The sequence below is a fragment of the Heteronotia binoei genome, chromosome 13 (assembly GCF_032191835.1).
Source record: "Heteronotia binoei isolate CCM8104 ecotype False Entrance Well chromosome 13, APGP_CSIRO_Hbin_v1, whole genome shotgun sequence".
Classification (NCBI taxonomy): domain Eukaryota; kingdom Metazoa; phylum Chordata; class Lepidosauria; order Squamata; family Gekkonidae; genus Heteronotia; species Heteronotia binoei.
The window spans coordinates 4,152,747-4,179,143 of record NC_083235.1 but is presented as its reverse complement, the minus strand read 5'-3'; the positions used below and the strand labels follow the sequence as shown (position 1 = coordinate 4,179,143).

Genomic DNA, 26,397 nt, shown 5'->3' with positions numbered 1-26,397 from the left:
TTTCGGGGGGGAGGGGGGCGGTGTGGCATATGCAAAGGAGTCGGGAGGGACGGTGGCTCAGTGGCAGAGCATCTGCTGGGTAAGCAAAAGGTCCCAGGTTCAATCCCCGGCATCTTCAACGAAAAAGGGTCCAGGCAAGTAGGCATGAAAACCTCAGCTTGAGACCCTGGAGAGCCATGAATGGGGCTGCGGCTCAGCAGTCGAGCATCTGCTTGGTAAGCAGAAGGTCCCAGATTCAATCCCCAGCATCCCCAACTAAAAAGGGTACAGGCAAAGAGGTGTGGAAAACCTCAGCTTGGGACCCTGGAGAGCCGCTGTCAATCTGAGTAGACAATACTGACTTTGATGGACCCAGGGTCTGATTCAGTATAAGGCATCTTCATATGATAAGGGAGGGACAGTGGCTCAGTGGTAGAGCATCTGCTTGGTAATCAGAAGGTCCCAGGTTCAATCCCCGGCATCTCCAACTAAAAAGGGTCCAGGCAAAGAAGTGTGGAAAACCTCAGCTTGAGACCCTGGAGAGCTGCTACCCGTCTGAGTAAACAAGGCAGCTTCATATGTTCATATAGATGAGAACTGAAACTCATTCTAAAGTGGGACGGTGGCTCGGTGGCAGAGCATCTGCTGGGTAAGCAGAAGGTCCCAGGTTCAATCCCCGGCATCTCCAACTAAAAAGGGTCCAGGCAAGTAAGCGTGAAAAACCTCAGCTTGAGACACTGGGGAGCCATGAAGGGGGCTGTGGCTCAGTGGTAGAGCATCTGCTTGGGAAGCAGAAGGTCCCAGGTTCAATCCATGGCATCTCCAACTAAAAAGGGTCCAGGCAGATGGGCGTGAAAAACCTCAGCTTGAGACCCTGGAGACCCGCTGCCAGTCTGAGTAGACAATACTGACTTTGATGGACTCATGGTCTGATTCAGTAGAAGGCAGCTTCATATGTTCATATGAGTAATGCAAATGAGTTGTGCTAATGAGCTTCGGCACCTCTTTTTCTACAAAACAGCCCCTGGTTTGCATCAAGGGGGACCCTGCAACAGCAGGAAGTGGCATATCTTTTTTTTTCGTGGTCAAGCCTCAGCTGACCCGTGGCCACCCTATGTGGTTTTTACGGCAAGAGACATCCAGAGGTGGTTTGCCATTGCCTGCCTCCACACAGCGGCCCTTGACTTCCTCGGGCGCCTCCCATTCAAATACTGACTGGAGCTGACTCTGCTTCGCTTCTGCGATCTGACAAGGTCAAGATACCCTGAGCCACCCAGTCAAGGCAAGAGAGGAACAGAGGTGGTTTGCCATTGCCTGCCTCTGCGTAGCAACCCTGGACTTCCTTGGTGGTCTCCCATCCACGTACTAGCCAGGGCAGACTCTGATTAGCTTCTGAGGCCTGATGAGATCAAGCTAGCCTGGGCCATCCAGATAAACATTCTTTGATGGCTTGCCATTGCCTGCCTCTGCGTAGCAACCCTGGACTTCCTTGGTGGTCTCCCATCCACGTACTAGCCAGGGCAGACTCTGATTAGCTTCTGAGACCAGATGAGATCAAGCTAGCCTAGGTCATCCAGATAAACATTCTTAGGTGGCTTGCCATTGCCTGCCTCTGCACAGCGACCCTGGACTTCCTTGGAGGTCTGCCATCCAAGTACTAGCCGGGGCAGACTCTGATTAGCTTCTGAGACCAGATGAGATCAAGCTAGCCTAGGTCATCCAGATAAACATTCTTTGATGGCTTGCCATTGCCTGCCTCTGCGTAGCAACCCTGGACTTCCTTGGTGGTCTCCCATCCACGTACTAGCCAGGGCAGACTCTGATTAGCTTCTGAGGCCTGATGAGATCAGGCTAGCCTGGGCCATCCAGGCCAAGGCAAGAGACAAACAGAGATGGGTCTGCCGTTGCCTGCCTCTGCTTAGCAATTCTGTAACGCTTTGCTGGTCTCCCATCCAGGCCGATCCTGTTTAGCTTTTGAGATCTGACAAGATCAGGCTAACCTGGGCCATTTGGAAAGCAAGAGATGAACAAGAGGTGGTTTGCCGTTGTCTGCTTTTCTGTAGCAACCCTGGACTTCCTTGGTGGTCTCCCGTTCAGGTACTGACCAAGGCCGACCCTGACTTAGCTTCTGAGATATGATGAAATCAGTCTAGCCTGGGCCATCAAGGCCAAAGCAAGAGACTTAGCGACCCTGGACTTCCTTTGGTGGTCTCCCATCTGAGGAATAACCAGGGCTAACCCTGCTTAGCTTCTGAGATCAGAAGAGATCAGGCAGTGGTGGTTTGCCGTTGCCTGCCTCTGCGTAGCAACCCTGGACTCCTCTGGTGGTTTCTCAACCAAATACTAACCAGGACTAACCCTGCTTAGCTTCTGAGATCAGAAGAGATCAGGCTTGCCTGAGCTTCCCAGGCCAAGCTGAGAGAAGAGCAGAGGTGGCTTACCGTTGCCTGCCTCTGCGTAGCAACCCTGGACTCCTTCAGTGGTTTCTCAACCAAATACTAACCAGGACTGAGCCTGCTTAGCTTCTGGGATCTGAAGAGATCAGACTTGCCTGAGCTATTCAGGTCAGGCCGAGAGAAAAGCAGAGGTGGTTTGCCGTTGCCTGCCTCTGCGTAGCAACCCTGGACTCCTTCGGTGGTTTCTCAACCAAATACTAACCAGGACTGAGCCTGCTTAGCTTCTGAGATCAGAAGGGATCAGGCTTGCCTGAGCTACCCAGGTCAGGATGAGGAAAGAGCAGAGGTGGGCTTGCCGTTGCCTGCCTCTGCGTAGCAACCCTGGACTTCTTTGGTGGTCTCTAGTTTCAACCAAATACTAACCAGGACTGAGCCTGCTTATCTTCTGAGTCAAGATCAGGCTAGCCTGGGCCACCCAGAGGCAACAAACTGGCCGAAAAGTCATCGCTCTTTCATTCTCTGGCAGCCATAGTGGACATTAAGGCAATGTAGGATACTCCCCACAAGGGAAAGAGAGTTTTAAGTGATGGCTAATTATATCCGGACCTTGGATTCAGCAGGAGCTCACAGGAGCACAGCTCCTGAACCTTTCTGACGGTTTCCCACTTCCTCCCCCCCCCCTACTTTGTCCATTGAATAGGAGGTGCAGCTGCGTAACAATCCCTGGATGAGGAGAGCAGGCAGCCAGCCAGCCACTAGGGGCTTTGCCACACTCCCAGCAGCCCTCATTCACCCCTTGGAGAAGCCCACGCCACCCTTTCTCCACTTCTGATGTGATTTTGGGCAGCCTTTTGACTGGGGGGTGGTGGTCATGGAGAGCCCCAGGTGAGCGAGGTCCAAGCAGGCCTCGCTCGACCGAGGCCTTCTTTCTTGCGTTGGGTTGCTTTTGGTTGGCAGGGGGCACCATATGCTAATGAGTTACGGTAATGAGCTCCACCACCTATTTTCCTACAAAATGACCATTGATTCTATCCTTAGGTAGACCAGGGGAGGTGGAGATCTGAAGAGCCATTCATGGACTGGGAAGGTTACGGTTGCTTCAAGAGTGGGGTTTAGGTATCTCATTTGGAATTAAAGACAAGAATGGGCGCAAAAGGCTTTGATTACGATCTCTGCATAATATCTCTGGCAAAATCCGGCCCAGCTGAATTTTGACACGATCTGCCCAACTCCAAACGAGGGGCATCCCACAGACCGACGGAGACACGCACCTCTTGAGTAACATGAACCTGCTGAAGTCCTTGAACCGTGAGCTGCTGCACCGTGCCAGCTTTGGGGGTCGTGGGGGTTGTCTGTACAACAGATCTCTGTCGGGAGAAACACATCAGATTTCTGTTAGTGGCCGTTAGAGAAGAAAGTGGGCAAAATCTGCTTGCGGGGGGGAGCAAAAGGGCCCTTTGCCCCAAGGACGCCTCTAGCCTGGCATGAAAGAAGGGCAAGGAAGCACAGGGCAAAACACCCTTGGCCATCCAAGGAGACCAGGGAAGAGACATCCTGGCTGTCCTACAAAACGGGCTTGTTTGCCATGCCGAGAGTCATAATTCCAGGGGTGACAAAATGCACCCAAATGAAACGTGCATGTTTTTTGGGGGGGGGGGGGGGGGTTGGGGAGCTGTACACTCAATCCACAAAACTCTTGTTTTTATCAAAGAGGAAGAAGAAGACTACAGATTTATACTCCGCCTTTCTCTCTGAACTCAGAGACTCAGAGCGGCTTACAATCTCCTATGTCTTCTCCCCCCACAACACCCTGTGAGGTAGGTGGGGCTGAGAGAGCTCTGACAGAAGCTGCCCTTTCAAGGACAACCTCTGCCAGAGCCATGGCTGACCCAAGCCAATTCCAGCAGCTGCAAGTGGAGGAGTGGGGAATCAAACCTGCTTCTCCCAGATAAGAGTCCATGGACTTAACCACTACACCAAAGCTGTGGTCAACCTGTCCAAGAAGTGGGCCATTCAATGATTCTATGGAGGGTAAGGGAGAGTCAGTTTGGTGTAGTGGTGAAGTGCCCAAACTCTTATCTGGGAGAACTGGGTTTGATTCCCCACTCCTCCACTTGCACCTGCTGGAATGGCCTTTGGTCAGCCATGGCTCTCGCAAAGGTTGTCCTTGAAAGGGCAGCTTCTGTCAGAGCTCTCTCAGCTCCTCCCACCTCACAGGGCATCTGTTGTGGGGGAGGAAGATAAAGGAGACTGTGACCGCTCTGAGACTCTGAGATTTGGAGTGGAGGGTGGGATATAAATCCAATATCTTCTTCATCTTCAAAGAAGGCGACTCAGAAGGGGACCAACTGTCTTACCCAAGGCTCTTTTTCTAGCAAGAGCTCCTCTGCCTATTAGGCCACACACCCCTGATGTAGCCAATCCTCCAAGAGCTTACAGGGCTCTTAGTACTGGGCCTACTGGAAGCTCCAGGAAGACTGGCTACATCAGGGGGGCGTGGCCTAATAGGCAGAGGAGCTACTGCTAGAAAAAGAGCTCCCCCAAGCTTCTCACCCTGGGCTCCGACGTAAGAGGCGCGCCCCCAAAAGCTGGGAGGGGGATTTCCCTCCGTGGACTGCCACGACTCAGGCAAAGGACCTGAGTCTTTGCTGGATTCAGCTGCAGTTGGCTCAGCCTAAGCCAGGGGTGACCACATAGAATAAATGTCAGATGTTTGAGAGCGGGAAGGAGAGAAGGAGGGACGGAAGGGAGGGAGGAAGGAAGGAAGGAGGGAAGGAGAGAGGAAGGAAGGAAGGAAGGAGGGAAGGAGAGAGGAAGGAAGGAAGGAAGGGAGGGAGGGAGGAAGGAAGGAAGGAAGGAAGGAAGGAAGGAAGGAAGGAAGGAAGGAAGGAAGGAAGGAAGGAAGGGAGGGAGGGAGGGAGGGAGGGGGGGAGGGGGAGGGAGGAAGGAAGGGAGGGGGGAGGGAGGGAGGAAGGGAGGGAGGGAGGAAGGGAGGAGGAAGGGAGGGAGGGAGGAAGGGAGGAGGAAGGGAGGGAGGAAGGGAGGAGGGAGGGAGGAAGAGAGGAGGGAGGAAGGAGGGAGGGGGGAGGGAGGAAGAGAGGAGGAAGGGAGGGAGGAAGGAAGGGAGGGAGGCAGGGGGAGGCAGGCAGGGGGAGGCAGGCAGGGGGAGGCAGGCAGGCAGGAAGGAAGGGAGGGAGGGAGAAAAGGAGGGAGGGAGGGGGAGGCAGGAAGGGAGGAAGGAAGGGAGGGAGAGAGGGAGGGAGAGAGGGAGGAAGGGAGAAAGGGAGAAAGGAAGAAAGGCAAATAGTTGAGGGGGAGGGGAAGATAGAAAGAAAGCAACTTTAAATGCATTCTCCAAGCTGCTGGCTGGTTTGGCTTGGGGAAGTGGTTTAGAGACAATGCCTTCTCAGAGCTGGCCAACAGGGCGGTGGGGGCTTCGAAAGCCACACAATATGTCTGAAAGAGCCACACGTGCCTCCTGAGCCACAATTTGGCCACCCCTGGCCTAAGCCAAGCACCCACAGCTTGAAGCACCAGGTCACAATTTTCTGGGACAGTCAGACTGCTGTCCATCAGTAGACAGAGCTGGATGTCATCAGCATGACCCTTTGACAAGACCCGGTTCTCACTACCCTAAAACTCAGCTGGGTGATGCGGGCTGGGCAGTGACCTCTGAACTCTCCCGGAAGTAAACATCCAATACCTCTTGAGCAACAGGCACTTGCTGGACTCCGTGGACCTGGAGCTGCTGCACTGGTCCTGGTTTGGCTGAAGAGCTGCTGTTCTGCACGGGGGAGCGCTGCAAGGCAAGCAGGGGGAGGTTACCAAGGAGCACAGCACAGCGGGTGCTCCCTCCCTCCCACTTGGCCAGATGTCAGGTCCCTCCAAGGCTTTGTTTGTAGCAGGAGCTCCTCTGCCTATTAGGCCACACACACACACACACCCCCGGATGTAGCCAATCCCTCAAGAGCTTCCAGGGCTCTTCGTACAGGGCCTACTGTAAGCTCCGGGAGGATTGGCTACATCAGGGGGTGTGGCCTAATATGCAAAGGAGCTCTTGCTAGAATTCCACCCCTGCATAATATCCTTGATGTAGCCAATCCTCCAAGAGCTTCCAGGGCTCTTCTTACAGGCCTACTGTAACCTCTAGGAGGATTGGCTACATCAGGGGGTGTGGCCTAATATGCAAAGGAGCTCTTGCTAGAATTCCACCCCTGCATACCCCTGATGGAGCCAGTCCTCCAAGAGCTTACAGGGCTCTTCTTACAGGGCCTACTGATGCTCCAGGAGGAATGGCTGCATCAGGGGTGTAATTTTTTCCTCCTGGGGCAGGGAAATCCAAGGTTCGACTCTCAAATGAGAGATTAACAGGGCTTTTTTTTTGTAGCAGGAACGCCTTTGCATATTAGGCCACACACTAGGGTTGCCAATCCCCAGGTGGGGGCAGGGGATCCCCTGGTCATCAGAAAGTGGTCATCAGAAAGCGGAGGGAGGGGAGGGGAGGGAAATGTCTGCTGGGAACTCTATCATTCCCTATGGAGACTTATTCCCATAAAAAAAGTGGAGAATTGATCCGCGGGTATCTGGGGCTCTGGAAGGGCTGTCTTTTGAGGTAGGAGCACCAAATTTTCAGCATAGCATCCAGTGCCTCTCCCCAAAATACCCCCCACGTTTCAAAAGGATTGGGCCAGGGAGTCCAATTCTATGAGCCCCCAAAGAAGGGGCCTCTATCCTTGATTATTTCCAATGGAGGGAAGGTGTGCAGTCCCTTTTATATGTGATGGCCAGGACTCCCTGGAGTTCAATTCTGCTTGTCACACTCTTGCTCCTGGCTCCATCCCCAAAAACTCCTGGCTCCACCTCCCAAAGTCTCCTGGCTCCACCTCCAAAGTCCTCAGATATTTCTTAAATTGGACTTGGCAACCCTACCACACACCCTTAATGTAGCCAACTCTCCTGGAGCTTACAGCAGGCCCTGTACTAAGAGCCCTGTAAGCTCTTGAGGGATTGGCTACATCAGGGGTGTGTGACCTAATAGGCAAAGGAGTTCCTGCTACAAGAAAAGCCCTGGAGATCATAAATTTTCAGGACACAAGGAAAAAACTTTTTCTTATATTTCGGCCTCGAGCTATCTGAACACCAGCCTGTGGGAAAGGAAGCATGGAGACGTTTTGTCCTCCATAAGCTTATGTAGAAACATTAGGTCTTCATGAAACTGCCTGATAATACCTTGCATGATGATGATGATATTGGTTTTATATCCCGCCCTCCACTCCGAATCTCAGAGCAGCTCACAATCTCTTTTATCTTCCTCCCCCACAACAGACACCCTGTGAGGTGGGTGGGGCTGAGAGAGCACTCCCAGAAGCTGCCCTTTCAAGGACAGAGGCTCAGAGCGGCCTACAATCTCCTTTCCCTTCCTCCCCCACAACAGACACCCTATGAGGTGGGTGGGGCTGAGAGAGCTCTGACAGAAGCGGCTCTTTCAAGGACAACTCCTGCCAGAGTTATGGCTGACCCAAGGCCATTCCAGCAGCTGCAAGGGGAGGAGTAGGGAATCAAACCCGGTTCTCCCAGATAAGAACATAAGAGAAGCCATGTTGGATCAGGCCAGTGGCCCATCCAGTCCAACACTCTGTGGCACACAGTGGCCAATGTATGTGTCTTAGCTCTGGAAAATTGTCTTAGCTCAGGAAAACTGACCCAAGAGCACACTTCTGAAGTGGTACTTGGTTTCCAAGGCAGCTCTGAGGTGCCTCCCTGGCCGTCTGGACAGCCAGGAAGTGCCTGGGGAGGGGCAGACCGGGGCGTGAGCACTCTGGACGCTCCTTCAAGGTGCCCGTGGCCCGTCCTTGTTCCGAGAGCAGGCCATGCACATCTGGATGCTCCCGGGCACTCCTTTTCTAGCCAGCTCACCTTCGCGGCAGCTTGATGCCACCCTGAGCCGACAGTCTGGAAGCAGCCGTGATTGCAATTCTCAGGACTCATGGTCAGATGGGACATCTAAAGCAGGGGTGTTGAACTCATTTGTTATGAGGGCTGGATCGGACATAAATGAGACCTTGTCGGGCCCAGCCATGTCGGGCCGGGCCATATGTGTCCCCATTTAAATTAGGTAGCAGAGACATAAACTTTATAAAGGATGCAGACAAAAAACCTTAAAATAAAACGTGCTTAAAACATTAGCACTCGTTGGTTTTAAAGGTATCTTTGTATCTCTCCCACGGGATCTAGGGAGCTGGGCAAAGGAAGCTTCGGCTCTTCCCTTCCTTCCCTGAGGGCCAGAAAGGGAGCCTCAGCCAAAAGGAAGGGAGGCTTGGCTCAGTGGCTCTGCTGTGCAACTGAGAGAGCCTGGCAAAAGCAAGCTCCCCCTCCTCCCCAAGGGAGGCGCCTCAGCCAATGGAGAAAATAGAGGCTTTGCTCTGTAGCTCCTGTGCGATTGAGCAAGCCTGGCAGAAGGAAGCAAGAGAGAGGGAGAAGGAAACAGGCGACAGCCAATTGCTTGGGAGCTTGATAGGAGTCCGCCGAGGGCCTGTTTCGGCCCCAGGGCCGCATGTTTGATACCCCTGATCTAAAGCATGCTTTCCTCAAGCGTCTGAGCTTCTGGCCACTCACCTCAGGCGAAGAGTGGACTTGCTGCACGCTGTGGACGGCCAGGGTGACTGCTCCTCCTTTACTTGCTTGCGAAGTACTCTGCACCACCAGCCGCTAGGACAAAGCGACACAAGAGGAGAGAGGGTGGTTAATCGCTGGACACGGGCTGGCTCTGAAGAAGCCTAAGCTGGTGGATGGACTGCAAAAGGTCTGCTCCCAGGGCACACGTCGCACCCGTTCTTGCCGCAAAATGGACGCGATATGAATATTTCTTCATTAGCCGCCTTCCAAGCAAACATGAACGTCTGCCAGAACTGCCTCCATGCAAGTCTGGCAAAAGACAGAATCCTAGAATCATAGAGTTGGAAGGCACCTCCAGGGTCATCTAGCCCAACCCCCTGCAAAAGGCAGGAGACTCACAAGCACCTCCCCCTAAATTCACAAGATCTTCATTGCTGTCAGGTGGCCATCTAGCCTCTGTTGAGAAACCTCCAAGGAAGGAGAGCCCACCACCTCCCAAGGAGGAAGCCTGTTCCACTGAGGAACCGCTCTAAACTCACAAATACCTCCCCCTAAATTCAGAGGATCGTCATTGCTGTCCGATGGCCATCTAGCCTCTGTTGAAAAACCTCCAAGGAATGAGAGCCCACCACCTCCCAAGGTGGAAGCCTGTTCCACTGAGGAACCGCTCTAAACTCACAAAGACCTCCCCCTAAATTTACAGGATCCTCATTGCTGTCAGGTGGCCATCTAGCCTCTGTTGAAAAACCTCCAAGGAAGGAGAGCCCACCACCTCCCGAGGAGGAAGCCTGTTCCACTAAGGAATTGCTCTAACTGTCAGGAAGTTCTTCCTAATAGAATCCTATAGTTGGAAGGTACCTCCCAGGGTCATCTAGCCCAACCCCCTACACAATGCAGGAAACTCACAGACACCTCCCCCTAAATTCACAGGATCCTCACTGCTGTCAGATGGCCATCAAGCCTCTCTGTTGAAAAACCTCCAAGGAAGGAGAGCCCACCACCTCCCGAGGAGGAAGCCTGTTCCACTGAGAAACTGCTCTAAACTCACAAATCCCTCCCCCTAAATTCACAGGATCTTCATTGCTGTCGGATGACCATCCAGCCTCTGTTGAAAAACCTCCAAGGAAGGAGAGCCCACCATCTCCCAAGGAGGAAGCCTGTTCCACTGAGGAACTGCTCTAACGATAAGGAAGTTCTTCCTAAGGATGAGCCGGAAACTCTTTTGATTTAATGTCTTCTTAATTTAAGATGGCAGGTAAGTTTAAGCCATTTCATGCCTTGTCTCCTTTACAATTTCTGCTTTTTGGAGGGTGGTTTTTTTTTGTCTGTGTGTGTGTGAGAGAAAGAGAGAGAGAGAAGATATTGGATTTATATCCTGCCCAATACTCTGAATCTCAGAGTCTCAGAGCGGTCACAATCTCCTTTACCTTTCCTGCCCACAACAGACACCCTGTGAGGTGGGTGGGGCTGAGAGAGCTCTCCCAGAAGCTGCCCTTTCAAGGACAACTCCTACAAGAGCTATGAGTGACCCAAGACCATTCCAGCAGCTGCAAGTGGAGGAGTGGGGAATCAAACCCGGTTCTCCCAGATAAGAGAGCTCTGGCTGACCCCAGGCCATTCCAGCAGCTGCAAGTGGGGGAGTGGGGAATCAAACTCAGTTCTCCCAGATAAGAGAGCTTTGGCTGACCCAAGGCCATTCCAGCAGCTGCAAGTGGGGGAGTGGGGAATCAAACTCAGTTCTCCCAGATAAGAGAGCTCTGGCTGACCCAAGGCCATTCCAGCAGCTGCAAGTGGAAGAGTGGGGAATCAAACCCTGTTCTCCCAGATAAGAGTCCACGCACTTAACCACTACACCAAACTAGCTCTCTAGCTCACTACACCAAACTGGCTCGAGAAAGAGAGAGAGAGCATGTGCTTGCATCCGTGGAAGTCATGGTGATCTACAGCAATCCCTACTGGGGCCTGGACATTTTGCAGTACTATAGTCGAAGCCCTCTGCTCACGACCTGAGTTCGATCCCAGCAAAAGTTGGTTCAGGTAGCCTGCTCCAGGTTGACTCAGCCTTCCATCCTTCCGAGGTCGGTAAAATGAGTACCCAGCTTGCTGGGTGGGGGAAGTGTAAAAGACAGGGGAAGGCAATGGCAAACCACCCCGTAAAAAGTCTGCCGTGAAAACAATGTCACCCCAGAGTCGAAAATAATTGGTGCTTGCACAGGGGACTACCTTGACCTTTTTTATGCTAATGCCCGCCTCTGTGTCCCAGCCCTGGTATTCCTTTGGAGGTCTCCTTTCCAAGTACTTTCCAGGTTCGGTCCTACTCAGCTTCTGAGATCTGATGAGATCAGGTTTGCCTGGGCTCTCCAGGACAGGGCAGGTCCCCTTTACAGTGCAGAAAGGTTAAAACGGATAAAAGGAAGTACTTCTTCACCCAAAGGGTGATTAACATGTGGAATTCACTGCCACAGGAGGTGGTGGCGGCCACAAGCATAGCCACCTTCAAGAGGAGGTTAGATAAAAATATGGAGCAGAGGTCCATCAGTGGCTATTAGCCACAGTGTGTGTGTGTGTGTGTGTGTGTGTATATATTTGGCGGCTGTGTGACACAGAATGTTGGACTGGATGGGCCATTGGCCTGATCTAACATGGCTTCTCTTATGTTCTTATGACCGCAGAGTGGAGGACAAAACAGAGTGAAGGTTGAAGGGCTAACCGCACCGACTTTCCCTGTAATGGCCTGAGGCACACTGACCCACGTAGAGAGTTTCTTAGCCTAAGTTCTCCAGGTGCTTTAATTTCTCCGTTTCAATTCCTTAATACAAATCTTCCACAGTGGTTAGGCTTGCAAACAACAATGTTGCCATTCACATCACAGCTTATGTTCAATCTACTTCTTACTTCTGTTCTTATGTTTTGCTTTATTATTATTCCTGGACGCCAAGGAAATTATGGTAATCATTTGCTTTGTCCTATATTCCTTCTTACTGAGCTACTATCAGGAGTCATGCTACAGAGCAGGGCTGGGGAACCTTTTTTCTGCCGAGGGCCATATGGATATTTATAACATCATTCACGGGCCATAAAAAATGATCAACTTGAAAAACAGTGCTCCGCCGAGCGAGAATGATTCAGGCCAGCAAAATTAATGCAAACAATTGTTTTTCTGTTTGAAGTCATGTGGGAGAGCCTAATCTGGCCCACACACACACCCCTGGCCCGCCGCCCTAGGCAAAAGCATAGGTCCAGGGCTTTTTGGTAGAAAAAGTCCAGCAGGAACTCAGTAGCATATTAGACCACGTCCCCTAATATTAGCATATTAGGTCACACACTCATTAGCATATTAGGCCACACCCTCTGGGATAATCAAGTGCAAACTGAACGGTGACAGTAACTTTTCAAGGCCCTACAGCAATTCTGGCCAGCCAGCTAGGCCCCAGGGAAGAAGAAGAAATTGGATTTATATCCCGCCCTCCACTCCAAATAGTCTCAGAGCGGCTCACAATCTCCTTTACCTTCCCACCCCCTACAACAGACACCCTGTGAGGTAGGTGAAGATATTGGATTTATATCCCGCCCTCCACTCCGAAGAGTCTCAGAGTGGCTCACAATCTCCTTTCCCTTCCTCCCCCACAACAGACACCCTGTGAGGTAGATGAAGATATTGGATGTATATACCACCCTCCACTCCGAAGAGTCTCAGAGCGGCTCACAATCTCCTTTCCCTTCCTCCCCCACAACAGACACCCTGTGAGGTAGATGAAGATATTGGATTTATATCCCGCCCTCCACTCCGAAGAGTCTCAGAGTGGCTCACAATCTCCTTTCCCTTCCTCCCCCACAACAGACACCCTGTGAGGTAGATGAAGATATTGGATTTATATCCTGCCCTTCTCTCTGAATCAGAGACTCAGAGCAGCTCACAATCTCCTATATCTTCTCCCCCCACAACAGACACCCTGTGAGGTGGGTGGGGCTGAGAGGGCTCTCACGGCAGCTGCCCTTTCAAGGACAACTTCTGCCAGAGCTATGGCTGACCCAAGGCCATGCCAGCAGGTGCAAGTGGAGGAGTGGGGAATCAAACCCGGTTCTCCCAGATAAGAGTCCGCACACTTAACCACTACACCAAACTGGCTCTCCAGTACACTCCAGTACACACAGTACTGTCGCACAGTACATCTGGGCCCTGTGATCCTTGCCTGGCCCTGGGGAGGCTGCTGCACAGCGTGGCTGGGCCCCACGATCCTCACTGGCCAGCCAGGCCCCAGGGAGGCTGCCATATGGCTCGGTTCGGCCCAGCAATCCCCGAGGGCCACACCAAGTGACCTCGAGGCCTGTATATGGCCCTCGGGATGGAGGTTCCCAACCCCTGCTATAGAGTCAGAGGCTCTTAAGCAAGTTTGGCTACCTCAGTCTGGGTGAGCCAAACGGGCTGCTCTAAGAGGGGTGGAACAGCCAATGGGCGGCTGCCTAATGACCACAGGTGGACATATGGAGAGAGACTGAGGCAGCATCCGGGAGACAAACCAAACTTACCTGCTGGGGTACCTGAACACCTGTGAGCTGCAGAGGGGAGACCGTTCCCGCCTTGGTCTGCACGCTGGCTTGCACCAGGAGCCTCTGCCAAAACAAAAGAGCGCAGGATCAGGGCAAATGGAGACAACTCACAGCGACAGCAGGTAAAATCTTGCCCCCGGGTGGTCCACGCCACGTATAAATCATATGAACATATGAAGCTGCCTTATACTGAATCAGACCTTTGGTCCATCAAAGTCAGTATTGTCTACTCAGACTGGCAGCGGCTCTCCCGGGTCTCAAGCTGAGGTTTTTCACACCTTTTTGCCTGGACCCTTTTTTGGAGATGCCAGGGATTGAACCTGGGACCTTCTGCTTACCAAGCAGATGCTCTACCACTGAGCCACCGTCCCTCCCTCTCAGAGAAATCCAGCCAGCAAAGAATTTCTTTTCCCCCCGTTCAACAGAGGGAGTTGCAGGCCTGTAGCTGCAGTGGGGCCCGGGCCAATCAACCCCCTGCTCAACCTTTAGGGCCCCTCCAAACAGCTCCGTGGGGCTCTCTTTGGCATTGGGGTTCTCCTCTGGCTGGATGCCTGTTGGACTCAGGAAGTAACAGGCCCCCTCCCTGGGGTTGGATGGTGCGTCCTTCACCTCATTCTTCCCTCCCATCCCGCAGAACACCATACACCGATCCCCAAAACATGCATCTAGTTCCATCATTTTGATCAGTTCCGCAGGGCCTGCAAGACCACCCTCTTCAGGCTAGCATATACAGACGGCTGAACAAGGGCTGTTAATCAAGGATTACCGCTGTTTAATTAAGGATTACCACTGGAAATACTGTATACACTGACAGAATTAGCGTCAAATGCCACCGTCAATGTCAGACTAAGTTATAAATTTTAATTATACTGATTGGTTTTTAGTGATGTTAAATTTAAAGTTCTATATTGTTAATTTTAAAGCCTTATTTATTACTGTATGTTTTATGAAATGTTGTTAGCCGCCCTGAGCCTGCCTAGGCGGGGAGGGCGGGATATAAATAAAAATTATTATTATTATCATCATCATCATCATTTTCCATAATGGGTACAAGAATGAAAATCAGGAGGGTGGAGAGGGAGAGAAACACGCAGTGATTTTGGACTCACCGCACAACATAAATCAGCAGGAAAGCTGCTTGCATGGACAAGAGTCCATCGGCCCAGACAAGACCCCTTTTATTCCCCCATACAGGTATGTCATACAGACATCCTATTATTCACCCCCCCTCCCCCCACATTTCATTTCTTAAAAATCAAGAGCACGACACAAAAATCAAACTTTGGTTGCTAGCAGGAAACACAGAGTTACGTTAGTTTTGTCTCCTAAAACATGCAAGGTTTTTATTTATCTTGAGGTCAGCTGCCCAGGTGTTTTTTTTTTTCTTTTTTAAAATAAAACGTGACATCATTTGTCACGTCATTTTGGTCCCCACAGCTCCCCCACCTAAAATTTTATCCCCGCCCCCCCCCCCCCCCCACATAAGCTACAGGCCTGGGGAGCTGCCAAGGCCAGCTGAGAGCAGCAACTTCTCTTTGAATGATTTAAGAGCAGTTTGTGGAACAAAAATACAGGAACTCAAACTCCAAACCACCCACCCTAGTTAAAAGGTCTGTGTGCCTCTCCCTCAGGAAGAAACAAGCCTGGCCACGTGCTCTTCGCCATTTTTTAAAATGTTTGAATTATTTTACTTCATTTATGGGGACCCAAAGCAAGCTACGTCGTTCTCCTGTCTGACAAGAGGCGAGGCCGCCCACAAAATGGCTGCCACAAGAGGCAGAGCCAGCCACAAAATGGCTGCCACAAGAGGCAGAGCCAGCCACAACCTGTCGGGGGTGAGGTTATGCATAACTCTAATAGTCATTCCTCAACAGATTTCCACTGGCCAATCAGTAGCCCTCGTGGGCAAAAGCCCCACCCGCTTTCTAAAAAGACTTGACGAGTGCCGGCAAAGGTGTCGCCAGACACCGTGGCACCCAGGGACACCACAATGGGGACTCCTGCCCTTAACCATAAAACCAACCCAGATCTTCCTAGGCAGGTCCCACATTTAAAGCAGGAGGAAAGGAAAGGTCCCCTGTGCAAGCACCAGTCGTTTCTGACTCTGGGGTGACGTTGCTTTCACAAAGCTTTCACGGCAGATGTTTTACGGGGCGGTTTGCCATTGCCTTCCTCAGTCCTGTACACTTTCCCCTCAGCAAGCTGGGTACTCATTTTACCAACCTCGGAAGGATGGAAGGCTGAGCCAACCTCCAGCCGGCTACCTGAAAACCCAGCTTCCGCCAGGGATCGAACTCAGGTTGTGAGCAGAGCTTAGGACTGCAGTACTGCAGCTTTACCACTCTGCAACACGGGGCTCTTGTTCAATAAAAGGAAAGGAAAGGTCCCCTGTGCAAGCACCAGTTGCTTCCAACTCTGGGGTGACGTTACTTTCACAACGTTTTTATGGCAGACTTTTTACGGGGTGGTTTGCCATTGCCTTCTCCAGTCTTTTACACTTTCCCCCCAGCAAGCTGGGGACTCATTTGACCAATCTCAGAAGGATGGAAGGCTGAGAACCTGGAGCCGGCTACCTGAACCAGCTTCCGCTGGGATCGAACTCAGGTCGTGAGCAGAGGGCTCCGACTGCAGTACTGCAGCTTTACCACTCTGCGCCACGGGGGCTCTTATTTAAAGAGATTTCCCAATTTAAAGAGATTTCTCCACATTTAAAGAGACGTCCCAAATTGGTGTATCACATCTACTTTTGTCACCACGAGCTCCGTCGCGATCCGTACCTGCTGCGTCGCTTGGACTTGCTGGACCACCTGGGTCGGCACCCCCGACTGCGTGGCTGTGGAGCCTGGGCTGGACTCGGACACCGTGTCGCTGGGCCGCATGGAGCCTTCTGTAGAGACGCAGAAGAGGAAGGTTTTACGCAATGACCCCAGAGAGGCGGTCGAAGAAAGGCCCTGCTCTCCGGCGTCCGAAAGGAAGGCAAAAGTAAAACAGAAGAGATCAGTGAGCGGAACGCAAGATGGGACTCGGGGCCTCGAGAAATGGAAGAACGTCTAACACAAGGTCCCCAGCGTGCAGCCCAAAGTGTCGGCTGATGCCTCCCTGCCGACACCTTCCTGCCCAGTATGGCTTCTTGACTGGCCACTGGAAATATGACTGGCTCTGTGTTTGTCTCCCACTCTTCTTCCACAGTGTATTTTTAAAAAATTACTCCTCTTGTCCTCTGCATTTGGGGTTCCTGTGTGTACGGTGGGGGTTGGGGGGGGTCTATATCCCATTTTATGGCTGCACCCACCACCCTGTGTCAGAATCCCAAAGGTACCCACAGGCTGAGAAAGGTTGGGGCCTGCTGATCTAACACCTCATTAGGTTTCTGTCACTGCAGTTTCTAACTGAAGGCGAAGACGTGGCTCGTATTCCTCTGCTTGTTCTGGGAAGGCTTGCAGACGAGAAGAGGAAGAAGATGATATCGGATTTATACCCTGCCCTTCACTCTGGATCTTAGAGGGGCTCACAATCTCCTTTACTTTCCTTCCCCACAACAGACACCCTGTGGGGTGGGTGGGGCTGAGAGAGTTCTCCCAGAAGCTGCCCTTTGAAGGACGAGTCCTGCTAGAGCTATGGCTGACCCAAGGCCATCCTAGCAGGTGCACGTGGAGGAGGAGAAGAAGAACTGCAGATTTATACCCTGCCCTTCTCTCTGGACCAGGGACTCAGAGCAGCTGACAATCTCCTATGTCTTCTCCCCCAACAACAGACACCCTGTGGGGTGGGTGGGGCTGAGAGAGTTCTCCCAGAAGCTGCCCTTTGAAGGACAACTCCTGCCAGAGCTATGGCTGACCCAAAGCCATCCTAGCAGATGCACGTGAAGGAGGAGAAGAAGAACTGCAGATTTATACCCTGCCCTTCTCTCTGAATCAGGGACTCAGAGCAGCTGACAATCTCCTATGTCTTCTCCCCCCACAACAGACACCCTGTGAGGTGGGTGGGGCTGAAAGAGTTCTCCCAGAAGCTGCCCTTTGAAGGACAACTCCTGCTAGAGCTAAGGCTGACCCAAGGCCATCCCAGCAGGTGCAAGTGGAGGAGGAGAAGAAGAATAATTGCAGATTTATACCCCGCCCTTCTCTCTGGATCAGGGACTCAGAGCAGCTGACAATCTCCTATGTCTTCTCCCCCCACAACAGACACCCTGTGGGGTGGGTGGGGCTGAGAGAGTTCTCCCAGAAGGTGCCCTTTGAAGGACAACTCCTGCAAGAGCTATGGCTGACCCAAGGCCATCCCAGCAGGTGCAAGTGGAGGAACGGGGAGTCAAACCCGCTTCTCCCAGATAAGAGTCCACGGACCTAACCACTACGCCAAACTATGGCTGGCTGCCCCACATCAGCCAAAAGCTGTGTCCCAGTGTCGTTGGCATCATTGCGGAGAATCCTGACCCACGCTTCTCAGACTGCCTGCCTCCTTTGGCGTTGCTCCTAGAAATGCCGCTCTTTCTGGGGAGGGTATGTGAGTGGAACCAAGCGACCTTTTCATTTCCTGTCTTTCTAAGTACTGCCGTCCATGTTCCCTCTAATTTTTCCTCTCCTGCTGGGCGGAGCAGTTCACCTCCTGAGTGGAATGTAATGGCTGTAATCTCAAAATGAGCCATCAGTGGCTCCCGATTGCTGCTGAGCGGGTCTTTTTGCATTCATGAGCGGTCGCTGTTGGGCACAGCTTAGAGAGAACTCTGACTGCTATCTGCCCAGACTTTTTGGGCCCAAGCTCTTCCACACAAATCTCCAGACAAATAGCTAAATTCGATTACCCTTTGATAAAATTCCACAGGAAGGAACATGATTCTGTATGACCTGCCTGAACTGTAGTATTTATATAGAATCATAGAACCATAGAGTTGGAAGGGACCGCCAGGGTCATCTAGTCCAACCCCTGCACAAGGCAGGAAACTCACAAACACCTCCTCCTAGATTCACAGGCTCTTCATTGCTGTCAGGTGGCCATCTAGACTCTGTTAAAAAACCTCCAAGGAAGGAGAGCCCACCACCTCCCAAGGAGGAAGCCTGTTCCACTGAGGAACCACTCTAAACTCACAAACACCTCCCCCTAAATTCACAGGATCTTCATGGCTGTCAGACAGCCATCTAGCCTCTGTTGAAAAACCTCCAAGGAAGGAGAGCCCACCACCTCCCGAGGAGGAAGCCTGTTCCACTGAGAAACCCCTCTAAACTCACAAACACCTCCCCCTAAATTCACAGGATCTTCATTGCTGTCAGATGGCCATCTAGCCTCTGCTGAAAAACCTCCAAGGAAGGAGAGCCCACCACCTCCCGAGGAGGAAGCCTGTTCCACTGAGGAGCCGCTCTAAACTCACAAACACCTCCCCCTAAATTCACAGGATCTTCATGGCTGTCAGACAGCCATCTAGCCTCTGTTGAAAAACCTCCAAGGAAGGAGAGCCCACCACCTCCCAAGGAGGAAGCCTGTTCCACTGAGAAACCACTCTAAACTCACAAACACCTCCCCCTAAATTCACAGGATCTTCATTGCTGTCAGATGGCCATCTAGCCTCTGCTGAAAAACCTCCAAGGAAGGAGAGCCCACCACCTCCCGAGGAGGAAGCCTGTTCCAGTGAGGAACCGCTCTAAACTCACAAACACCTCCCGCTAAATTCACAGGATCTTCATCGCTGTCAGATGGCCATCTAGCCTCTGTTGAAAAACCTCCAAGGAAGGAGAGCCCACCACCTCCCAAGGAGAAAGCGTGTTCCACTGAGGAACTTCTCTAAACTCACAAACACCTCCCCCTAAATTCACAGGACCTTCATTGCTGTCAGATGGCCATCTAGCCTCTGTTGAAAAACCTCCAAGGAAGGAGAGCCCACCACCTCCCAAGGAGGAAGCCTGTTCCACTGAGGAACCACTCTAAACTCACAAACACCTCCTCCTAAATTCACAGGATCTTCATCGCTGTCAGATGGCCATCCAGCCTCTGTTGAAAAACCTCCAAGGAAGGAGAGCCCACCCCCTCCCAAGGAGGAAGCCTGTTCCACTGAGGAACCGCTCTGACAGTCAGGAAGTTCTTCCTAATATTCAGCTGGAAATTCTTTTGATTTAATTTCAACCCACTGGTTCTGGTCCTGCCTTCTGGGGCCACAGAAAACAATCCCACACCCTCCTCTAGACGACAGCCCTTCAAGTACTTGAAGGTGGTGATCATATCAGCCGCCTCCTCTCTAGACTAAACATGCCCAGCTCCTTCAATCTTTCTTCATAGGTCTCCAGACCCCTCACCATCTTCGTCACCCTCCTCTGAAACCGTTCCAGCTTGTCTATATCCTTAAAATGTGGTGCCCAAAACTGAACACAATATTCCAGGTGAGGTCTTACTAAACAGAGTAAAGTGATGCCAACACTTCACGTGATCTGGGCACTAGACTTCTGTTGATGCAGCCCCAAATTGCATTTGCCTTTTTATATGATTTTACAGATATTCAATATTTGACATTTTAGACTTATTTTAGACTTTTTGGGTTCTTATAAGGTTTGAAGGTTTTTATGATCAAATATACTCTTTGGAATATATTTGGTGGTTTTAATAAGGATGTATTATGGTTAATCGCCTGCAGCTTGTAAATAATGGCCTTTGACTGTAAATAAATATTCATTCATTCATTCATTCATTCATTCATTCATTCATTCATTCATTCATTCTTTCATTCATCCACACAAATAAATACCCAGGTCCTAGCCTCTGATCTGAAAAAGCAAACAATACAGAGCAGTTAAGCATACCCAGGGTCACGCTTTCCCACAGCGAGAACAGACATTTCTCTGAGAGGTAAACACTGAGAGGCCGGGGACTCTTGCGGTGTTTAAATAAATGAAGAGCCAGTCTGGTGTAGTGATTGAGAGCGCACTCTAATCTGGGAGAACAGGGTTTGATTCCCCAGTCCTCCTCCACGTGCAGCCTGTTGGGTGATCTTGGGTCAGTCACAGCTCTCACAGAGCTGTTCTGCTCAAGAGCAGTTTCTGTCAGAGCTCTCTCAGCCCCGCCTACCTCACAGGGTGTCTGTTGTGGGGAGGGGAAGGAGACTGTAAGCTGCTCTGAGACTCCAAGAGCGGAGTATAAATCTAGTTTCTTCTCCTTGCAAATGGATCCATATATATAGTCGCTCAAGGCAGTGGGTTTTTTTTAAAGGAACACCTCCATTTCACAGCCTTCCATCAGCAGTATTTTGTGACAAGAGAATCATAGAGTTGGAAACAGAGAAATATGATTTCTCATCCCCAAAACCATAGACTGTTAGAGTATGCACAGCGTTCTCCTCTCCTTAATTTTATCCTCATTACAACCCTGAGATTGAGGTAGGTTAGAGCCTGTGACTGACCCAAGATCACCCTGGAAGCTTCTGTGGCAGACCAGGGATTTAACCCTGTGTCTCTCAGACCCTTTTTTGACACTCAGACTGCTGCAACACAGTAGCTCTTGTAGGGTTGCCAAGTCCAATTCAAGAAATATCTGGGGACTTTGGGGGTGGAGCCAGGAGACTTTGGGGGTAGAGCCAGGAGACATTGGGGGCAGAGCCAGGAACAAGGGTGTGATAAGCATAATTGAACTCCAAGGGAGTTCTGGCCATCACATTCAAAGGGACCGGACACTTCTTAAATGTCTTCCTTCCATAGGAAATAATGAAGGATAGGGGCACTTTCTTTTGGGGCTCATAGAATTGGACCCCCTGGTCCAATCGTTTTGAAACTTGGGGGGTACTTTGGGGAGAGGCACTAGATACTATACTGAAAATTTGGTGCCTCTACCTCAAAAGACAGCTCCCCCAGAGCCCCCAAAACCTCCAGATCAATTCCCCATTATACCCTATGAGAATCGATCTCCACATAGGGAATAATGAAGTGCTCAGCAGACGTTCCCCCCCCCCCCACCCTTTCTAGTGACTCTGAAGGGAGGGATTGGCCTCTCTACTCACGAGTTGCTGCCAACTTCTTCCAAGTAACAGAGACACCCCATCCCAAGAGGAAGCCTTTCAATCGGAGACTGAAGCCTCCGGAGGGGAAAAGGCACATGGTCCTGAGGGGGCGGGGCTTCCCCCCCACTGACTGGGGGGGCCAGCTGACTGGGGACGGGAAGACGCCTGGGAAAGTGGGAGAACCCCCGCTGGGACCTGGGGATTGGCAAGCCTAGGCTCTTGCCTTGGTTATTCATTATCACTTATTTTACCACTTTAGCAACTGGACTTCATCTCGCACTGCTCTGCTCTGCCCTTCCAATAACAGCCACAAACAAAAAATGACAAAGACTAAAAAAAGTTTCCGTCGACAGCCGTTTTTCTACTATGTTGAAAACCTGTTCTAAAAACGTATTTATGTATTTACAAAATTTATACCCCATCTTTGCGAGGCAGCTAACAGATTAAACACAGGCGTCATAAAAACATGTTTGGAAAAAACCATTAAAACCAAACCAAACACACCACCAAGACAATTAAAACCAAGCTAAAAGACACATACAAAACCATAAAAACAACCAGGGCTTTATTTGTAATGGGAACTCCTTTGCATGTTAGGCCACACACCCCTGATGTAGCCAATCCTCCAAGAGCTTACACTAGGCCCTGTAAATAGAGACCTGTAAGCTCTTGGAGGATTGGCTGCACAAGAGGGGTGTGGCCTAGTATGCAAAGGAACTCCCGCTACAGAAAAAAAAAGCCCTGAAAACAACAATAAAAAGAGCTGGAAGGAGGGATCGCTGAGGGAATGCCAGAGGAAACAAGAATGTCTTCGCCACTGGTGGAAGACAGCAGCAGATGGAGACAGACAAGCTTCTCTGGGGAGAGAGTTCAAGAGCCGCGGGGCCACGACTGTGAAGGCCTCTCTGGGTTGCACCTGTCCAAACTCAAAATACGGCAGGACCCAAAGAACGGCCTCGGAAGGTTATTACAGCGGTTGGGTAGGCTCATAAAATGTAATCCTTTGAATTCTGAGGGGACTGGAGGTCCTCCCACCTCAGAACTGCCAACCACATCTCCCCCACTGTTTTCAGCTCTCTATAGCAGGGGTGGCCAAACTTGCTTAATATAAGAGCCACACAGAATAAAAGTCAGATGTTTGAGAGCTGGGAGGAAGGAAGGAAGGAAGGAAGGAAGGAAGGAAGGAAGGAAGGAAGGAAGGAAGGAAGGAAGGAAGGAAGGAAGGAAAGGGGGGAAATCTGACGAAAGGAAGGAAGGAAGGAAGGAAGGAAGGAAGGAAGGAAGGAAGGAAGGAAGGAAGGAAGGAAGGAAGGAAGGAAGGAAGGAAGGAAGGAAGGAAATGGGGGAGGGAGGGGAAGAAAGAGGTGGAAAGAAAGCAACTTTAACTTTAAATGCATTCTCCAAGCCACATTCTGACTTGGTTTGGAGAATACATTTAAAGAGACAAACGCCTTCTCCAAGCTGGCCAATAGGGCAGTTGGGGCTCTGAGAGCCACACAATAAGCGTGAAAGAGCCACATGTGGCTCCCAAGCCACAGTTTGGCCCCCCCTGCTCTATAGTCAAGAATATGGCGGGTTGGGCCGTGCGTGGGGAGGGTGATTATTGCTGATTTCTTTCACACAGTGACCCAAAACACCCCCAAAATGTTGATCGGGGGGGGGGGGGAAGGGGATAGAGGGCCACCAGGAATAGGTTGTGGGGACTGGAGGTCTCGTGCAGCAGGGGGGAGGATCAGAAGGGGCAAAAACCCCACTAGCCGGAACCAGTGGAAACCGACACAGGATCCAAACTGACCGCTCTTCTTGCAGCAAACTTGTCTCAAAGGATGACAGCCCAGGAGAGCGGGGACCAAACAAGGAAGAGAACTTCAAGGAGGCCACAAGTCTACTTGCCCAGCCTCCTGCCGCAATAGAATAAAAAGAGTGATCTAGAAACAGCAGATATTAAACTGGGGGGTGGAACTGTGTCTCGGGAGCCACATTGGCTCTTTCACACATGTTGTGTGGCTCTCAAAGCCCCCAACATCCTGTCGGCCAGCTTGGAGAAGGTGTTTCTCACTTTAAATCACTTCTCCAGGCCAAGCCACCTGTCAGCTTGGAGAATGCATTTAAAGTTGCTTACTTTCCACCTCCCCATCTATTTTCCTTCCTTCCCTTCCTTGCAGCTCTCAAACATCTGGCATTAATGTCCTGTGGCTCTCAAACATCTGGTGTATATTCTACCCGGCTCTTAGGATAAAGCAAGTCTGGTCACCCCGTATTGAACCTTTTCTTATTTTTGGTATCTTTCGAGATTCCTCTCCCTTTTGGCCGCCAGTGCTGTCTCCTCCACCACCCCTCTAATGCAGGAGATGTTGTACTACTGTCCTTAAATCTACGCTAGAGCAAGCTTGAGAGGGGTCCTTGCTTCACGAATACCTTCTGGGCAGTAGATGCATCTCTAACCTGAAAGCAGGAATGGGCAATGTGAACCACAAAGCCGCTGCAGCAACTAAGAAGAAGGAAAAAAAGAAGACGACTGCAGATTTATACCCTGCCCTCCTCTTTGAATCAGAGACTCAGAGCGGCTTACGATCTCTTATATCAGGGGTGGCCAACGGTAGCTCTCCAGATGTTTTTTGCCTACAACTCCCATCAGCCCCAGCCAGCATGGCCAATGGCTGGGGCTGATGGGAGTTGTAGGCAAAAACATCTGGAGAGTTACCGTTGGCCATCCCTGTTATAGAGCCCACCATCCAAAATAGCTGTTTGCTCCACGGGAATCGATCTCTGTAGTCCGGAGATCGGTTATAATTCAGAGGGTCGTCCAGGCCTCACCTGAGGGTTGCCAAGTCCAATTCAAGAACATAACATAAGAACATAAGAGAAGCCAGGTTGGATCAGGCCAGTGGCCCCTCCAGTCCAACACTCTGTGTCACATAAGAACATAAGAGAAGCCATGTTGGATCAGGCCAGTGGCCCATCCAGTCCAACACTCTGTGTCACATAAGAACATAAGAGAAGTCATGTTGGATCAGGCCAATGGCCCCTCCAGTCCAACACTCTGAGTCACATAAGAACAGAACAGAAGCCATGTTGGATCAGGCCAGTGGCCCATCCAGTCCAACACTCTGTGTCACAGAAGAACATAAGAGAAGCCATGTTGGATCAGGCCAATGGCCCATCCAGTCCAACACTCTGTGCCACATAAGAACATAAGAGAAGCCATGTTGGATCAGGCCAATGGCCCCTCCAGTCCAACGCTCTGTTTCACAGAAGAACATAAGAGAAGCCCTGTTGGATCAGGCCAGTGGCCCATCCAGTCCAACACTCTGTGTCACATAAGAACATAAGAGAAGCCAGGTTGGATCAGGCCAGTGGCCCCTCCAGTCCAACACTCTGTGTCACATAAGAACATAAGAGAAGCCATGTTGGATCAGGCCAGTGGCCCATCCAGTCCAACACTCTGTGTCACATAAGAACATAAGAGAAGCCATGTTGGATCAGGCCAGTGGCCCCTCCAGTCCAACACTCTGTGTCACATAAGAACATAAGAGAAGCCATGTTGGATCAGGCCAGTGGCCCATCCAGTCCAACACTGCGTCACATAAGAGAAGCCCTGCTGGATCAGGCCAATGGCCCATCCAGTCCAACACTCTGTGTCACAGAAGAACAGAAGAGAAGCCCTGTTGGATCAGGCCAATGGCCCATCCAGTCCAACACTCTGTGTCACAGAAGAACATAAGAGAAGCCAGGTTGGATCAGGCCAATGGCCCCTCCAGTCCAACACTCTGTGTCACATAAGAACATAAGAGAAGCCATGTTGGATCAGGCCAATGGCCCATCCAGTCCAACATTGTGTGTCACATAAGAACATAAGAGAAGCCATGATGGATCAGGCCAATGGCCCATCCAGTCCAACACTCTGTATCACACAATGGCCAATATATGTGTGTGTGTGTATATACAAACACACACATACACACACACACATATATACTGTGGCTAAGAGCCACTGATGGACTTCTGCTCCATATTTTTATCCAATCCCCTCTTAAAGCTGGCTATGCTTGTAGCCGCCACCACCTCCTGTGGCAGTGAATTCCACATGTTAATCACCCTTTGGGTGAAGAAGGACTTTCTTTTATCTGTTTTAACCCAACTGCTCAGCAATTTCATTGAATGCCCACGAGTTCTTGTACTGTGAGAAAGGGAGAAAAGGACATCTTTCTCTACTTTCTCAATCCCACGCATAATCTTGTAAACCTCTATCATGTCACCCCGCAGTCGCCGTTTCTCCAAGCTAAAGAGCCCCAAGTGTTTTAACCTTTCTTCATAGGGAAAGTGTTCCAAACCGTGAATCATTCTAGTTGCCCTTTTCTGCACTTTTTCCAATGCTATCATATCCTTTTTGAGGTGCGGTGACCAGAATTGCACACAGTATTCCAAATGAGACCGCACCATCGATTTATACAGGGGCATTATGATACTGGCTGATTTGTTTTCAATTCCCTAATAATTCGCAGCATGGCGTTGGCCTTTTTTATTGCAACCGCGCTCTGTCTTGACATTTTCAGTGAGTTATCTACCACGTCCCCAAGATCTCTCTCTTGGTCAGCCTCTGCCATTTCACACACCGCATCAACTTGTATTTGTAGCTGGCATTCTTGGCCCCAATGTGCATTACTCTGCACTTGGCCACATATCCGTGGATATGTGGGGACTTTGGGGGTGGAGCCAGGAAACTTTGGGGGTGGAGCCAGGAGACATTGGGGGTGGAGCCAGCAGGGTGTGACAAGCATCATTGAATCCCGAAGGGTTCACGTTTAAAGAAGCTGCACACCTTTTCAATGCCTTCCCTCCACTGGAAATAATGAAGGATAGGGGCACCTTCTTTGGGGGCTC

The 26,397-nt window shown here is 51.0% G+C and overlaps 1 protein-coding gene across 1 annotated transcript in view; it reads right to left on the bottom strand.

Moving 5' to 3' along the window:
- The window catches only part of RFX1 (regulatory factor X1), a 118,531-nt gene that overhangs the window by 46,372 nt on the left and 45,762 nt on the right, over window positions 1-26,397 (bottom strand). Inside the window, exons 3-7 of the mRNA XM_060252666.1 lie at window positions 16,319-16,428; window positions 13,521-13,604; window positions 8,991-9,083; window positions 6,079-6,174; window positions 3,647-3,742 (exon numbers count right to left, since the gene is read on the bottom strand). Coding sequence (XP_060108649.1) covers window positions 3,647-3,742; window positions 6,079-6,174; window positions 8,991-9,083; window positions 13,521-13,604; window positions 16,319-16,428 — 479 coding nt within the window. The remainder of the gene's footprint in view (window positions 1-3,646; window positions 3,743-6,078; window positions 6,175-8,990; window positions 9,084-13,520; window positions 13,605-16,318; window positions 16,429-26,397) is intronic.